Source organism: Geotrypetes seraphini, chromosome 6 (assembly GCF_902459505.1).
Source record: "Geotrypetes seraphini chromosome 6, aGeoSer1.1, whole genome shotgun sequence".
NCBI classification, from domain to species: Eukaryota; Metazoa; Chordata; class Amphibia; order Gymnophiona; family Dermophiidae; genus Geotrypetes; species Geotrypetes seraphini.
Window position 1 is genome coordinate 142,173,085 of NC_047089.1, and position 17,412 is coordinate 142,190,496.

The 17,412-nt window shown below is 40.4% G+C and overlaps 1 protein-coding gene across 1 annotated transcript in view; it reads left to right on the plus strand.

Moving 5' to 3' along the window:
- The window catches only part of LOC117362914 (multidrug resistance-associated protein 5-like), a 324,462-nt gene that overhangs the window by 62,785 nt on the left and 244,265 nt on the right, over nt 1–17,412 (plus strand). The window contains 1 exon segment of the mRNA XM_033950006.1: nt 13,977–14,125. Coding sequence (XP_033805897.1) covers nt 13,977–14,125 — 149 coding nt within the window.

Consider the following 17,412-nt stretch of genomic DNA (forward strand, 5'->3'; position numbering starts at 1 on the left):
AGAAGAAGACGAGAGTTTCTTTTGTTGAAACCAGGAGTTATATCTCTTGGTGGGACTTTTTTTCTTCGACACCCTTGTAAATGTGTAATACAATACCATATGAAGAAATATGTATTCTTTGAACCATTCCAGTTGACAGCCTTTTTGGTAGGAACTCGGCTGGATGAAGGAAAATCAAAATCAAAGTGAAGTGCATTTGAATAATGATATCCTTCCTCAGCCAAGGGATCTTGTTTTCCTAATATTTAAATTGATAGTTGTTAGTATTTGTTACTAAGTCCGCCTTATCCTTCTTGGATCTAATTTTGAGGACTTGAGCTGAATTTAAGCTAAACATTTTATTTTATTTTTACTTGATTACCATGTATTTTACTTTTGAGTATTATTTTCCTGCTTTTCTTCAACTTTCTGTACAAGTGGATACTTGATTTATAACATGTAAAAATTTGATAAATAAATAATTTAAAAAAAAAAGAAAGGAATCTTGACGCTCCTATATCACTTCAATAACTTCAAACAGCGTTGAAGTCCCTCAGAGCTGGATCCACTCTGGTGGTGATGGATTCACGGTGGAGTTTTTCAAATCATTTCAAACTACACTTCTACCCCATCTTCTAAATTTATATCAGTCACAACTAACTAAAGGTTGTATTTCAGGTACTATGGCTGAATCTTTAAACTAAACTAAACTAAACTAAACCTTAAGTTTATATACCGCCTCATCTCCACAGAAGTAGAGCTCGGCACGGTTTACAAGAACTTAAAAATGAGAAAGGGTAGGAAAAGGTTTACATAAGTTTATAAGTTGAGTGGAAAAGTAAGGGAAAAAGAAATTACATGTTAGAGAAGAGCCAGGTTTAACCATAGTTTTGCCAAAGCCAAATTAAGATCCTGTGTTGATTTCAAACTACAGGCCTATTTCTTTAATCAATGTGGATGGAAAACTTTTGGCTAAGTTATTGACTCTAAGATTAGCCAAGGCTCTCCCTTATGTGATTGGAATGCATCAGACTGGTTTCGTTGCTCAAAGACATTCATCTAATAACACTAGATTGGCATTTCATATGTTAAATTTGGCAAAAACAATGGATGATCCGGCCTTCTCTGTCTCTTTAGATGCAGAGAAGGCCTTTGATCGTGTGGAATGGACTTTCATGTATCAAGCAATGGATTGGTTTGGTATTGGTTCTGGATTTATACAAATGATTCAAACCTTGTATAGTTCCCTTTCTCCCAGATTATGTATTAATAATACTTTTTCGGAACGTTTCCGTCTGGACAGGGGAATTAGACAAGGGTGTCCATTATCTCCTTTGCTGTTTTATATTGTTCTGGTACCCTTGCTATTGGCTATTCCCCATACTTCTACAAGATACTCAGGTCTAACGACCAACATCTATTAATAGTTCCCTCACTCAAAAACATTAATACACGGTGGCAATTCATCTTTTCTGTCACAGCCCCCCCAAATATGGAATTCCTTCCCAATTTACGTATGGGAAGAACACAATTTAGACAGATTCAAGAGCAAGTTAAAATGCTTTCTTTTTAAAGATGCATTTGACAGCTAGAAAGCTAGATTAGGAGCCTCAATTGAATCTTATTTCCTAACTTTTTTGAAGCCCACTGCTCTCCCCCTCCTATTGTTTTTTCCCTTACTCGTCTTATTTACTATCAATAACTTGTATTTCTTTCCCCATTTTTCCCTTTTGTATTATATGTTCTGTCAGGTCAGTCGTATTTATTTGGTTGTTTCCCCCAGAAATTTGTAATTTTACTGTTTTGTACATCGCTTAGAATTTTGACTAAACGATTAATCAAATCCATAATAAACTTGAAACTTGCAAAAGAGAAACAGGGTATTCAAGTTTTAAGTTTATTTAAAATTTACTATACTGCCTACTCAAGACTTCTAGGCGGTGTACAAATGTCATAATAATATACCAGTAAAAGTATAATTTAATCTAAAACAGACCAAGGGAAAAGAACAATTCAAGGACAAAGACGAAGAGGTTAGGAATATAAGGTCTCTGCTTATGCAGATGATATTTTGCTTCATTTTAGGAATCCTGAATCTACCATTCCACATTTACTAGCTTTGATTGACAGATCTAGGACATTTTCTGGATATAAAATAAATTGGAGTAAATTGGAGGTTCTTCCACTAAATATACACTGTCCAAAAGGATTATATGAGTCAACAGATTTTTTAAAAATACATTTTACATTTATTTAACTTGATTACTTGCTTCGCCATGTAAACCAGAGTTTCTCAACTTCAAGTCAAGTACCCTCTAAGTCTAACAAATATCAACTGATGTGACAAATCTAGCTCTCCTCCTAGCTTTGTCACAGGAGTAACTAGGAAGAGCAGTAAGCCCCTATGCAGGAGAGCTGACCAAGTTGGCTCTGCTGAGTGTGATAGCGCTGACCTCCCTTGCACCAATATTGATGAGACAGACAGCAACTGCCAGGGAGAGTTCAGGCTAGTTGCAGGTTACTCTCCCAAGCCTGCTATTAGATCTCATAAAACCTCAAGGGCCAGGAAACTACATCTCCCAGAAAGGCAGAGAACCAGCAGGAAGCTGTCATGTGACCAGTCACAGCTGCAGAGGGAGCTTTCTCCCTTCCTCCTTCAGAGCAGGCAGGGGCGGCTTGGAGCCTGTTAAAACGAGGCAGCTGAGACCCAGAGAGGGGGAGGAGCAAAGAAGCTGGGAACGTGATCCTGAGAGACAGCATGACTTCTCTCCCCGGCTGAATGCTAATGAGCTGGGAGAAGAGTGTGAGATGGTGGACCTTTCTGAGGAGTCTGATCCCACCATTGAGAAGCAGTTGGAGGGCTGGGAACCTATGGATATTAGTAACCTGAAAATTTGCCAAATATATCAATTAATTCCAATAGACAAGTTAAGGTAGACTCTGGATTCCTCAAATAAAGTAGAATATCATCCGCATATACCGAAATTTTATATTCCATATCAGAATATGGAATACCCTGTATCCCCTTTGCTTGTTGTATTGCTAACAATAAGGGTTCCAATACAATATCAAATAACAAAGGAGATAAAGGACAACCTTGTCTAACTCCCCTCTGCAATTGGAAACCCTCAGATAACATTATTAATATTTAATCTTGCAACCGGGAAGCTATACAATGTTTTTATCATTTGTATAAATCCAGAACCTATACCAAACCAATCTAAAGCCTGATACATAAAATTCCATTCTACCCTATCAAACGCTTTTTCTGCATCCAAAGAAACTGTAAAAGCCGGTTCATCCAATTTTTTTGATAAATTTAACATATGAAACAATAATCTAGAGTTATTAGAGGAGTGTCTTTTAGCAACAAAATCAGTCTGGTGTGTATCTATAATATGTGGGAGAGCTTTGGCTAATCTCAAAGCCAAAATTTTCGCCAAAAGTTTATTATCCACATTTATTAAAGATATATGCCTGTAGTTCGAAACCAAAGTAGGATCTTTATTTGGCTTAGGCAAAACAATTACTACTGATTCAGCCATAGTACCTTTAATATCACCTTTTATAAGTTGTGTCTGATATAAATTTAGTAAATAAGGGGAAAGGACATTTTGAAATGTTTTATAAAATTCTACTGTATATCCATCACCACCTGGAGCGGATCCAACTCTAAGAGACCTCAATGCTGTTTCTAATTCTTTTAGCAATATAGGTTCATCTAAACTCCGTTTTATATGATCAGGATCCTTAGGTCCAATAATTAAATCTAAAAAATTTTTACCATCGTTTTGCCTCTCCAAATAAGGCTCAGAAGAATATAGGTCCTTATAAAATTTTAGAAATTGTTTTAAAATTAGATCCGTTTGATTAGTTATGATACCTTTATCATCTTTTATCACATTAATGTTAGTTCTTCTTTTTTTTGCTTTAAAGGTACAAATTTAGTTGTACATTAGGTGAACAACCAAACATAGTAATGTGAAAAATACACCAGTTAAGATTGCATATGTATTGACTAAACGGTCTAGAAGAAACCTCAGGAAGCATAAACATACAGAGAGATCGTACATTTGAAAATGAAGCAATTGTAAAGAAATAACCAGATCAGCCTCTAGCAAATTCTTGTGAGCAATATTGTATTATCGGGTCCCATATAGCATGAAATTATTGTAGTGAACCCATCTTCTGAGCGAAAAGAGATTCATATTTGACAATGATATTTAAGTGAGACCACCATTCAGCATGAGATACATCAAATAAGCTTTTCCATTTGGTAAATATGATCCTAAGTGCTATTAAAAGTAGTGCTCGCAGTGACAAACTCCCAGGATCAGTAGGGGAATATCGAGTGGAAGTAGTGCCAAGAATGAGCAAGGTGTAGGATAAGTTTTCCTTAATATTAAGCATCTTGACTATGTCCCCCAAACCAGTTTCCAGAAGGTTTGCAACATAGGGCAGTCGAAAATCATGTGTCGTAGTGTACCTTCTTGTAGATTGCAAGACCAGCACAATTTAGACTTAGAGGTATCAATTTTAGCCAATCTACAAGGGGTCCAGTACGCCCTATGTAACAGAAAGTAGGCCGATTGGAGCATAGAGGCGGAGTGCAGTGCTTTGCTTGTAGAAAACCAGATATTCGACCATTCATCTTCCGTTAAATTAGTGGAAAGCTCTGTATGCCAAATATTTCTAGTAGATAGGAGAGGAGAATCCGTAAGAAGGCGAATTGACTTGTACCATCTAGAAGCCTCTTTACCTGAGGCTGCTATGGAAGCACATGTTGCCAAATAGGAAGGCAAAGCGGTAGTATAGATTGTGGTGGAAATTATCTTTTTGATGCAGTGGGTCAGTTGCAACCATCTAAAGAATTGAGAGGGCGGCAAATTGTGTGTTCTGCAAATGGCTTCAAAGGAGAACCAAGTCTTTCCGTCATATATATGAGAAATGCACCATAACCCATGGTCCTGCCATAGTTTCCATGATACTGTTTTGTTCTGAATTTTAATATTGGGGTTATTCCAAAGCGGTGCCGTTAAAGATGTGGCCCATTTATTTTCAGTGTGAGCATCGTAATATCTAATTGCAGTGAGTGTAGAGTGAATCACTGGGTGATGTTCCAGTGAAGTGATACCTTGCATGGCTGGGGCATATTTTAGAAATAAAGGTACAGTGGTGCCTCACACAACGAACTTAATTGGTTCCAGGAGCAAGTTTGTTATGTGAAACGTTCGTTATGTGAAACGCGTTTTCCCATAAGAATACATGTAAAAAAAAATAATTCGTTCTGCAGCATAAAATATGCTAAGATGACATAAAAAAAGATAAATTTTTGGTTATTATTTTTATTTAGATACATCTAAAAACATAATTGTTTTTTAAAACAACACACATTTTTTAAATTTAAAGACAGACTAAGTAGAGTCTAATTTTACAGTGAGAGAGGGCAGAGTCTCAGCGGCAAAAACTGGGACTTAACTGTTCATTTTATTTTTTTTTCTACCGTGTTTCCCCGATAAGGCAGGGCCATCAAATAAGACAGCCCCCCCTTTTTAGAAAAAAATGTAAAATAAGGCACCCCCCCGCAAATAAGCCACCCACCGATACCTGCGCTTACCCGAATCGGGTGGTACGGTGGGTGACTCCGTGTGGTCCCTGGCACCCCCGACACGATCGGGGCAAGAGGGAGCTCAAGCCCTCTTGCCCCCCGACTCCCCGACACGATCGGGGCAAGAGGGAGCTCAAGCCCTCTTGCCCCCCCGACTCCCCGACACGATCGGGGCAAGAGGGAGCTCAAGCCCTCTTGCCCCCCCCCGACTCCCCGACACGATCGGGGCAAGAGGGAGCTCAAGCCCTCTTGCCCCCCGACTCCCCGACACGATCGGGGCAAAAGGGAGCCCAAGCCCTCTTGCCCCGCCGATTCCCCAACTCCCCGACAATATCGGGCCAGGAGGGAGCCCAAGTCCTCCTGGCCACGGCGACCCCCTAACCCCACCCTGCACTACATTACGGGCAGGAGGGATCCCAGGCCCTCCTGCCCTCGACGCAAACCCCCCTCCCCCCAACGACCGCCCCCCCCAAGAACCTCCGACCGCCCTCCCAGCCGACCCGCGACCCCCCTGGCCGACCCCCACGACACCCCCATCCCCCTTCCCCGTACCTTTCTGTAGTTGGCCGGACAGACGGGAGCCAAACCCGCCTGTCCGGCAGGCAACCATCGACGGAATGAGGCCGGATTGGCCCATCCGTCCCAAAGCTCCGCCTACTGGTGGGGCCTAAGGCGCCTGGGCCAATCAGAATAGGCCCGGGAGCCTTAGGTCCCTCCTGGGGGCAGGGCCTGAGGCACATGGTCGGGTTGGGCCCATGTGCCTCAGGCCCCGCCCCAGGAGGGACCTAAGGCTCCCGGGCCTATTCTGATTGGCCCAGGCGCCTTAGGCCCCACCAGTAGGCGGAGCTTTGGGACGGATGGGCCAATCCGGCCTCATTCCGTCGATGGCTGCCTGCCGGACAGGCGGGTTTGGCTCCCGTCTGTCCGGCCAACTACAGAAAGGTACGGGGAAGGGGGTTGGGGGTGTCGTGGGGGTCGGCCAGGGGGGTCGCGGGTCGGCTGGGAGGGCGGTCGGAGGTTCTTGGGGGGGGCGGTCGTTGGGGGGAGGGGGGTTTGCGTCGAGGGCAGGAGGGCCTGGGATCCCTCCTGCCCGTAATGTAGTGCAGGGTGGGGTTAGGGGGTCGCCGTGGCCAGGAGGACTTGGGCTCCCTCCTGGCCCGATATTGTCGGGGAGTTGGGGAATCGGCGGGGCAAGAGGGCTTGGGCTCCCTTTTGCCCCGATCGTGTCGGGGAGTCGGGGGGCAAGAGGGCTTGAGCTCCCTCTTGCCCCGATCGTGTCGGGGAGTCGGGGGGGCAAGAGGGAGCCAGGCGGAGAGAGGGCAGTTAAGCAGTGCCTGCGCGGAAGGATGCAGCTCGGGCGACTTCGTTGTGTGAAACGAAGTTCGTTGTACGGATCAAGACATAAAGTTCGTTGTGCGCAGCGTTCGCTGTGCGAGGCGTCCGTTATACAAGGCACCACTGTATTCTGGAGAGTTGCGTGAGGAACTCTTACGAGGGGAAAGAAAATCAATTCTTTTTTTTTTTTTTTTTTATTTAATATTTATTGAAATTTTCAATATATTCAAGCATATTATAACTTGTACAGAAAGGAAATTTAGCAAGAAATTAATACAAATGAAAACATATATCAAAGAACATATAAGCATAAATTTCTACTCAAGTCCTCAATAAGATCCAAGAAGGAAAATAGGCGATAGAAAGAAATTATTATAAAACAAAATAATGGCTAGTCGAATGAGATTGAGGCACCCTTTCTTAAACTAAGCACTTTCTTTCTCCAAAGATGCAGTTGTGAGAAAAGTTGTCAGTTGAGATGGCTCAAAGAAAACATATTTATGAGAATGGTAATTAACAACACATTTACATGGGTGTCGCAAGTAAAAAGTCGCCCCCAGAGATAAAACACCAGGTTTCCTTAACAGAAATTCTTTTCTCCTTCTCTGCGTCTCCTTGGCCAAATCTGGGAACATCTGAATTTTACAACCTAAAAACTCTTTTTGCTTATTTTTAAAGAAAAGTCTCAGCAACCAGTTTTTATCTGGTGCGAGAGCTACTGTCAATAATAAGGTTGCAGGGGTCACTAATTCTCTATCAGACATTTCCAATATATTGGATATATTCATTAAATCAGGTCCCGACTTCTGTTGTAATTGCTGTTGTTGTTGGTCTTGAGGCTTACTTGGAAGATAATAAACCTGCGTAAATGGTGGTAGTGATTCATCAGAGAGTTCCAATATTTCCGTCATATAACGTTTCAACATTTCCCTTGGGGCTATCACAGAGACCCTAGGGAAATTTATCAATCTGAGATTATTGTTACGAGAAAAGTTTTCCATTGCTTCCATTTTCCTTCTTAAATTGGTATTATCTTTAATTAATACCTCAGTAATTTGTTGTGATACTTTAAGTTCTTGATGAATATTTTGTATTGAAATTTTTGAGTCCTCAAGTCCAGTCTTTAAATTTTTAATCTCAGTTCCATGATTTTCTAATTTCTTTTCTACTTCTTGTAATTGTGGATTAATAGATTTTGCCAAATTGGCTACCAGGTCCCACAGAGAGTCTAATGTAACCTCTCGGGGCTTCAAAATTTGCAATGGTTGTAATTTTAAGTTAATTAGCTCACCCTCTGGCAACATGTCTCCTCCTGCAATCTGTTGGATTTTCTGTTGGATTTTCTTATCCCCCACTGCTTCTTCCACAGTCTCCTCGTTAAGACTCCTCTGCTCCAGCAGGGAGTCCCGTGGCACAGTCCCCGTGTTCTCCTCCTTAGCCTCCGAGAGGAAGTGAACTCCAACCTCAGGAAGTTCCTCCTCTCGCGGGGAACTGGTCGACTGAGGGCGTGGGGGTGGTGCTCTCACTTCGGGGCTCAACGATGTCTCCAGCCCCATGGTGAACGCCACTGACGCGCCTCCGCCGTGTGTCTCCTGCGGGGAACTCCCCGAAGCTATCGGCGTGCCCTGCATTCTCCTCATCAAGTCCTCGATGTTCCCGAAGACGGCTGTTCTGGAGCGCTGCGAGGCTCCAGCAGCGCTACGTCCCCTCCTCTTCGGCATCGTGAAACAGGTAAAGATTTGAGTGGACAAATTATATCAAGGAATAGACGGGAGCGTGAGACTCATGCGACTGCTCATGCGGCCATCTTGGATCCCAGAAAATCAATTCTTTATAGTGATCCGAGCTGCGGAGCAAATCCACTACGCTGCCATTTACAGTGGTGCTCACTAGCGCCCCCTATAAACTGCATTTTAATCTGTTTCTTAACAAAAGCCGAATAGTATATAATTTGACCTCTCATAGTCGCTTTAAAGCCGTCCCATACATTTTCAATAGATGTATCTTCTACTAAATTAACTTGAAAGAAATCACTAATTTGTATTTTAAAATTTTCCAAAAATTTGTCATCCACAAGCAATGCATTATCAAATCTCCAAAGAGGTCTTCTATTCTCTAATTGATCTAATTGTAATTCTATCCATACTCCCGCATGATCCGAAATAATAATTGGATCAATGGAAGCCTTAATCACTTGTTGCACCTTATGTGATGAAATAAAAATATAATCTATTCTTGAAAATGACTTATGGACCTGTGAACAGAATGAAAATTCCTGATCATTAAAATGAAGAATACGCCATATATCCTTCAAATCACATGATTGAACCAAATTATCTAAGCCTAAAGATTTTATACTTTTACTTGTTTTTTATCCATTAATGGATCCATTACAGCATTAAAATCTCCAGCCACCACTAAATTAGAAGTAGACAGTGGTAACAACATACTCTGCAACTTTTTAAAGAATTCTGATTGATTCGAATTAGGGGCATATATATTGAACAACGTCAGGGTATTATTCCCCATACTCATATCTACATGTAACCATCTTCCATGTGGATCCGAATTTACTACTTTAAAATTGGCCTTACACTTTTTATTTATAAGAATTGCTACCCCTGCTTTTTTACCTGATGCTGGAGCAAAAAAACACTCTTTCACCCACCCACCCGCTAGTTTCTGTGATTCCTTTATATTAAGATGAGTCTCCTGCAAACAATAAACATCCGCATTTTGCTTTTTTAAAAATGATAATACCTTTTTCCTTTTGATTACATGATTCAGGTCATTGACATTAATAGAAAATATCTTAAAAGACATAATATATTTTAAACTCATAATCATAACCTTCCTCTTCCCCTCTTCCAAATCTAAAATCTGAAGAAATTCTCCCAATGGCACACATCTTTACCCCTATATTACCCAATCCCTTATTAATCTTTGTCTTAATCATCCCATTAATACCTTTAATACCCACCTTCTTCCCACCCATCCCCCCCCAATATAATGACTGCTTAAGGACACACATTGGACCAGTAATCCCAACTTTTCCCCTCCCCCCGGGCAACCAATATTTATTAACAACCCCTTTATCATATATTAAGACAAATCACTATCTCCCCTCAATGTATCTAAATATATATCTTTTATAACCTTAAAATCCTTTTCCTATTACCATTTTAAAGTAATTAATTTCTCTATCTGTTATTTAACCTTTAAACACATAACCATATTTATTTTATAACTTTTCATTAATGTATCTTTATATTCTCATCAAACTCCATTTCATTCCCCAAAATATCATGTTATTTGTTCTCAATATTCTACTTATAATCTTATGCTCTAAATATTTCTATTTTAGTTCACCTTTAAATATCAATCATTTTGTTTACCTTACTATGTATAATTTATACATTATGAAATTTAATTTATTTCATTAGACAAAAATTCTAACATAAACATATATTTAATAGAGTACTATCATTTATCCTATACCTCATATTATCCAATCAATCAACCTCTATCTTCCTTTTAATATCCAAAAGCAAATATCCATACTTCCAAACATATCATTTATATCCATACTTCCAAACATATCATTGAAAATTATTATCAAATATATAAGCTTCTATCTTCTCTTTATATATAAAGATTTTTAATTCATTCTCAAGAATAAATTTTTATATATTTATTTATTATTATTATTATTATTGTTATTTTTTTTCTTCATATTTTTCCATTTCCAAATTAAATCCAATCCTTTTGAAACTATAATAAAAACAAAATCAAACCTTAAATTTGATCATTTAGCCATACCATGCAGATACCTATAAATTCCTATTATATATCTTTCCTTTATACTTTTAATTTTTTCTTTACTTTACTTGCATCTAAATGCCATAGAACTTGTCATGTCTATAATTAGTCCATCCTGCATTCTTCTTCTTCTCTTTCCATTCTTGACTTTTCCTCATTTACTGACTTATTAAATTGTCTGATCTTTCATGTTTATTTCTTTGTTTCATCAATCATATCTTAAGTCTCCTGACTACCAACTGACACTTTATTTAATGTCCTTCCAGTCTACCAATCCTGCTTTCTTCTTCTTAACATCCTTTTATTTTCTTTTCCATTCTTTACTTTTCCCCTTTTGTTAACTTATTAAGTTAACTATTCCTTCATGTTCATTCCTTACTCCATCAATCCAACCTTCAGTCCCCTAAAGTTCAATCTAATAACTTCGCTTAATGACTTTCCAGTCCATCCTTCTTGCTTCTTTCTTCTTTACATCCTTTTATTGTCTTTTCCACTTATCTATTTATTATATTTTCTGTTCTTTGTTGTTTATTCTCCTTACTCAATCAAAACAGAAGTCCCATAAATCTTTATATAAACTTTTATTCAATATCCTCCAAACAGATCTTAATACCTTTTCCTTCATTTCAGCACCCATTGTGCTAAAATGACATAGGTTCTGATTTTGAAAGAAAAGTCTTTAGCTTCTCCGGGTCAACAAAATACAAAGATTTATCCCCACAAGATACCCTCATTTTTGCTGGATAATATAAACCATATTTATATCCTTTTTCCTTTAATTGAGGTCTCAGATTGAGGAATTGTTTCCTAGTATTTGCTGTATTTTTAGCAAAGTCTGGTAAAAACCATATTTTGGACCCTTTATTATTTAAGTTTTTATCTCGTTTGGCAGCATTTAAAATTTCTATTGCTTGCTGGTATCTTAACATCTTGAATATTAATGGACTTGGTCTCCCTTGGTTTTCCACACGTTTTGTTGGAATCCTGTGTGCGCGTTCTATTTCCAAAGACTGTTTGAAATCCAACTGCAGTAATTTAGGTATTAAATTTTCTAAAAACTGTATGGCATTTCTTCCTTCCAAATTTTCTTGAATTCCAAAAAGTTTTACATTTTTCCTTCTGCCACGGTTTTCATAATCTTCCAGCTGATTTTTCAATTGAGTAATTTCTAAACTGTCATTTTTACATCTTCTTTCTGCACATTCCAAAACCTCCATTTTAGCTTCCAGTTCCGTTGTTCTTTTGTTTGTCATTTCCATCTGCCTATATATATTCAATATTTCTTCCTTCATTTCTGCCATGCTGTTTACATTTTCTTTTAACATTTGTTTTATTTGTCTCAATTCCCCCAGAACTTCGGCTTTACTCAGCTCCTCTGATTCATCTCCCGGAAGCGGAACCCTACTCGGGGTAATTTGATCCTGCTTCTGCCTTTTCGCCGCTCCTCCGGTTTCATTTTTGCTTTGCCTCGTACTCGCCATGCTCCCGCACTTCTCTCCGATATTTTTCATCCGAAACTCAAGCCACAATAATATTCTATTTTAGTCAGCCATTGCCCAGGTAAGAGGAGCGCCACGATCACACGTCCATCTTGTGTGCGCGCCAAGCCACGCCCCTAACCACAAAATTTAAAAAGCACAAAGCACACTGTATGCAGAAAAAATGTTAATTATCATTTATATATATATTTTTTTTTCCAGAGGTCAAGGCAGATGACTTTAAAATATGCAATGTCACCTCAGTAACAACTATAGACAAATATAGTTCATAACATAGACAGCAGATATCAATTCTCAAAACTGACACGTTTTGATCACTAAATTGAAAATAAAATCATTTTTCTTACTTTTGTTGTCTAGTGATTTCATGATCCTCTGGTTGCACTTCCTTCTGACTGTGCATCTAATATTTATTTCTGCATGACTCCTGCACCCTTCCTCTCCTCTGGACCTCAGTCCCTTTCCCAACCAACATCTCTCACTGTCCCTCCATAAGTCCTACTTTTCTACCTCTCTCCACCCCTATTAGCAACATGTCTCCATTGCTCTATCTCACTGTCCATCTGTCTTTCTCTCATTTCCTCCCTTCCTACAAAGGGAGTGGGGAAAGAGCGAGAGAGAGATCCAAGGTAAATCTCTCCTACCTCCTCTACTGCCATATCCAATATTTCTTCCTCTCTCATCCCCAAGATCATGTGCAGCATTTTCACCACTGCCCACCGGTTCCATGCTCATTTCTCTTTTTATCACCCCTCTCCAGCACCATGCCACATTTCTCCCTCCATCAATATGTCCAACATTACTCCCCCTTGCATCCCCTCTGTTCCCTCTCCACCACATCCAACATTTCTCCCTCTCATCCTTCTCTTCCTCATGAATCTCTACCTCAAACCTCTCTCTATGCCCAACAATTTTCCTCTTTCTTCCTTTCACCATCTCTTTCCCTCTCACTCACACACTCATGTCCAACAATTCTCCCATTCTGTTCCCTCCCTCCTATGTCCCAAGTAAGTGCCCCCTTCCTCCCTCCCTTCTGTGTCCCATGTTCATGCCATCTCCCTGCCTTGCAGCCTATTTCCCAAAATTGTACCCCTCCCATGTCCCAATGCGCTCTTTCCTCTGCTCCTTTCTCCCAGATTATGTTCCCTCTCTCTCTTACTTGCTTGATCCAGGGCTGCACTCACTTCCTTCAGGGCCATCCAGCGGGGTTGCTTCTGTCTGCCTTCAGTGGCACTTGTTGCAGGGATGCAGGCAGTAGCTCTTTCACGCTGCACATGGCTGACCCACAAGCCTTCACCCTGCTAAGCTAACTGATTTAATCACATTCTCTGGCAACAAATTACACATTGTGTGAAGAAATATTTTCCCTGGTTTGTTTTAAATCTACATTTTGTTATATTTTTTAAAAGTATGGGTTACACCTGTATACCTATATCCCTGAACTTCATTCAGTAGTTCAGTAATAAAGTATTCCTCATATCTTTTAAGTATTAAGAAATATCACAATAACTGTCACTGCAGGGTTTGCATAGAATTCAGCAATTTAAATCAACTGAATGAACAGATGGTACTAAACAGCTTTATATAAGAGTTTTGATAGCCATATAGGCCTGAGAGAAAATAGGATTCTTTTCAGGCTGTGATGATGATACTGTTTAGATCTAAAAAAAGAATTATCCAAAGATGTGCATGAGCTTATTGCCAAAGCACATATCTACATTTTCTTTTTCCTTCAGATATTCGAAATGAAGAAAGAAGATTTCTAGAGAAAGCTGGCTTTCTTCAGAGCATTACAACTGGTATTTCTCCAGTTATTGTGGTTGTTGCCAGTGTCTGTACTTTTACATTGCACATGGCTTTGGGCTATGATCTCAGTGCGGTTCAGGTATGTACAACATTTGAATCTCATATGCTCCAAGTATAGGTTGTAGCAGTAATAGCCACTTCAACTCTCAGGGGCTTCAAATAAGCTGGTTGTAAGGACTAGATCAAATGTATAGTCCTTATGAATATAACTCATTTTTTCTATCCTACGAGTATAATAGCAAAACAACTTCTTTGTAGTCCTTGAGCACTGGAGTTAGCTATATGTAAGTTGTAGCAACTATTTCTATTTCATTTGTCCCAAACTGATCAGAATGTTGTTTAGGGATGGAGTGGTAGGCTAATAAATAATGAAGATGTGCAAAATAAAAAAAACATTGTATCACAGAAACATAAAAACATAGAAAGATGAAGACAGAAGGAGCCAAGATGGCAGATGAACAGGACGTCTGACTGTGAGCTATGTGTTTCATGATGTTGAGACTGATTACCTGTTAATTTTTCCTAAGCCCCGATGGGGAAAAGGAAGGAAAAAACATAGGGGATTCCTCCTAACCCTGGTGGAACTTAGATGACAGGTCAGACCACACTGGAGAGGTTCAGAGTCCAACCTGTGGGAGAGACTAGCAGCTGTTTGGTGGGGAGGAAGCTTCATTGAGCCATCTTCAGAGAACAGCCCTGCCAAGACCTAGAAGCACTATGAGCAGTATGGGCACTCTGGAAAGTGGAGAGAAGTTCTCTCCTGATTCTCTCTCCAGAGGTAGAGGAGCTCTTCCTGGGATCTTGTTTCCCTTGATTGCAGGATCAACAAGCATGCAGCCCAGAATAGGCGCTGTACTGAGCACTGGAGTACACGGTGCAATATTGAGTCAAAGCAAGATAGTAAAACTGGCTGTTGTGAGTTTAGATTTTGCAATTCAGGAAGTGTAGTCTTCTATATTGCTGTTGTTGTCTAAGTTTAATTTGCATATATAATCCTAACAAGTTGATGAGGAACAATTACAATGAGCCTAGGATGTCTTCAGTTGAAGAATCCCTGAAAGGCTTGCAAGACTTTCAATTAACTACTATAAAAGAAAGAGAAATGGAGAAAGAGAATGGAGTGTCTGTATAACAGCGTGAGTGGGGTAGTGTCTGGGCCAGTACATAAACAGCTAGACACAAGTACAGAAGGTAAAAGAAAATTATTTATTAACTCCAAAAGGAAAATCCTGCACCCTATTACTTCAGAGGGGCAGGCATACAATAAACAGTCCTTTGGTTCAAAAAGTCCTGAGGTGGTTCTGTGGCTGACAAGACTAGGGTTTCTAGACGTCTGTATAGATGCCCCAACAAGCTCCGGCTGTATCTGGAGGGCCTCTGAGCATGCACAGATGATGTCAAACACATCCATGCGTGCTCCAGGCCCTCCAGTCATGGCCGGAGCTCGTTGAGGAAGGAGGCTTTGTGGGACGGGGCTGTGGCAGAATGGGGCAGGGCTAGAGGTGGAACAGGATGGGGCTGGGGCAGAACAGGGTGGGGCCGAAAATCTGGTAACCATAGACAAGACCCAAGACATGGACCATGGTTTGTAACAGCCATGCTCCAAACACAGTCTTGTAACAGTCTTCCTTCAGCCAAGTAACAAGGTCTGGTTCTAGCCTGACCAAGAGTCAGGTTCCCAAGTATTCAACAAGAAAGATATGGCTTACCTCAGCTAAGCAGAATATCTAGTGGTAGTAGTTAAGTATGCTGGAGCTACTACTTCTTCCTCTTTCTCCCTCTAAGCCTCTTTAACCTAGCCCTGGCCCTGTCTCTTATACTTCCTGGTAGCTGCTTCCCTAACTCCTCCTACCTGTGTCATTTTCCCCTAAGGAGGAGCTGCTTATGTTAAGGTGGTTCTGACACTATGAGGGAGTATCCAGCAGGGGAAGTGTTAGTATCCTAAAGTCTTCCTCACATACCCTCCCCCCCTTCAGCTCAACCATACCTGGTTGAGCTTCTGACATGTCAAGGTCCACCACCTGAGATAAAAAGTCAGCATTTTTATTTTCTCAGCACACCCCCTACAGCCTGTAGTTCTCAGCAACCTGGAGTCACCATCAACGAGAGTAGTAAACCTCTTGAAGAATTGATTCATAAAGAGGGCTCTTTAGTTGATAAAGTTTCTCTTAAAGATGGCAAAAGTGTAGAAATTGTAAAACTACTATAACCTGTTCTTCTAAAGATATTTCCTCTCAAGAAGCTTCATCTTTTATTAAATAGCAACATTTATCAATGATTGATTTGATGTCAGGTATTTGAAGAATGGAGAAATTCTTGCATGGAAACTTATCTCAGTTGCCAAAATTTACAGAAGAAACTACTCTAAAGTTTGTGGATCTTGAAGATAATTTAATTTAATTTAATTTAATTCTTATATACCGCTAATAACCGTGAAGTTTCTAAGCGGGTTACAAAAATGATGCATTAAAAGATACAATAAATAAAAATAAATAAGATAGTACTTGGAAATTCCCTAACTGTCCCAAAGGCTCACAATCTAACTAAAGTACCTGAAGAAACAATTTTTGAAAAGTAAATATAAAAATATAAAGACAGAGGTAGAGATAGAGATAGAAATGAATATTCCAACAAGATGGCGGCCAGTTAGGTCATCTTCTGTGCTGTCTCCCTTGTCCTGCTTTTGTTTTTGTTTTATTTTGCCTTTGTTGATTTTTCTTTTAAATTTCTTTTTTGTTGGTTTTTTGTTCTGTCTCTGCTGTTTTCATTTGGGATTTCCAGTCTTGTTGGTGTTTGCTTCTTTTGAGCTCACCTACCGATTTCCAGTTTGACAATTGCTCCGATCTGGCAGCTGAGGGAGCCGTTGCCTGATGCTTGAATGGTTCTATGGTGGCGGTTAAGAGTTGAAGAATTGGGTCCTGTTTCTTTTTGTGGTGGATGGGAGAGTTCTGGCTTTCGGCTCCTTGTGTTCATGTTCAGCCACTAGCGTAGAGGAGTGTGGGAGCACTGCTTTGCCCCCTCCCAAACCAGCATAGGACCAGCTCCGTTGAATTCAAGCTGCAACAACGGTGTGCTGAGGGCAGATGAAGGCGGGAGCCAGCCCACGCCGCCACAGAGGGACTACATAGGACCGGCATGCAAGTCGGTCGAGCCAGCTCAACCTCCTCCCCATTACCAGCAGGGAGAGGAGATTAAATTTTTTTCTCCCTGTTAGGTTGTAGTAGAGGCGGAGTGGTGATCGCACTCCTCTCCTGAGCGGGCTGGCGAAAAGATGTCAGCCCGCTGCTTGAAAGCAATCTTTTTTTTTTTCCCCCTGCTGGGTCGTGGGAGAGGCGGAGCGGTGCTCACACACCACTCCTGAGCTGA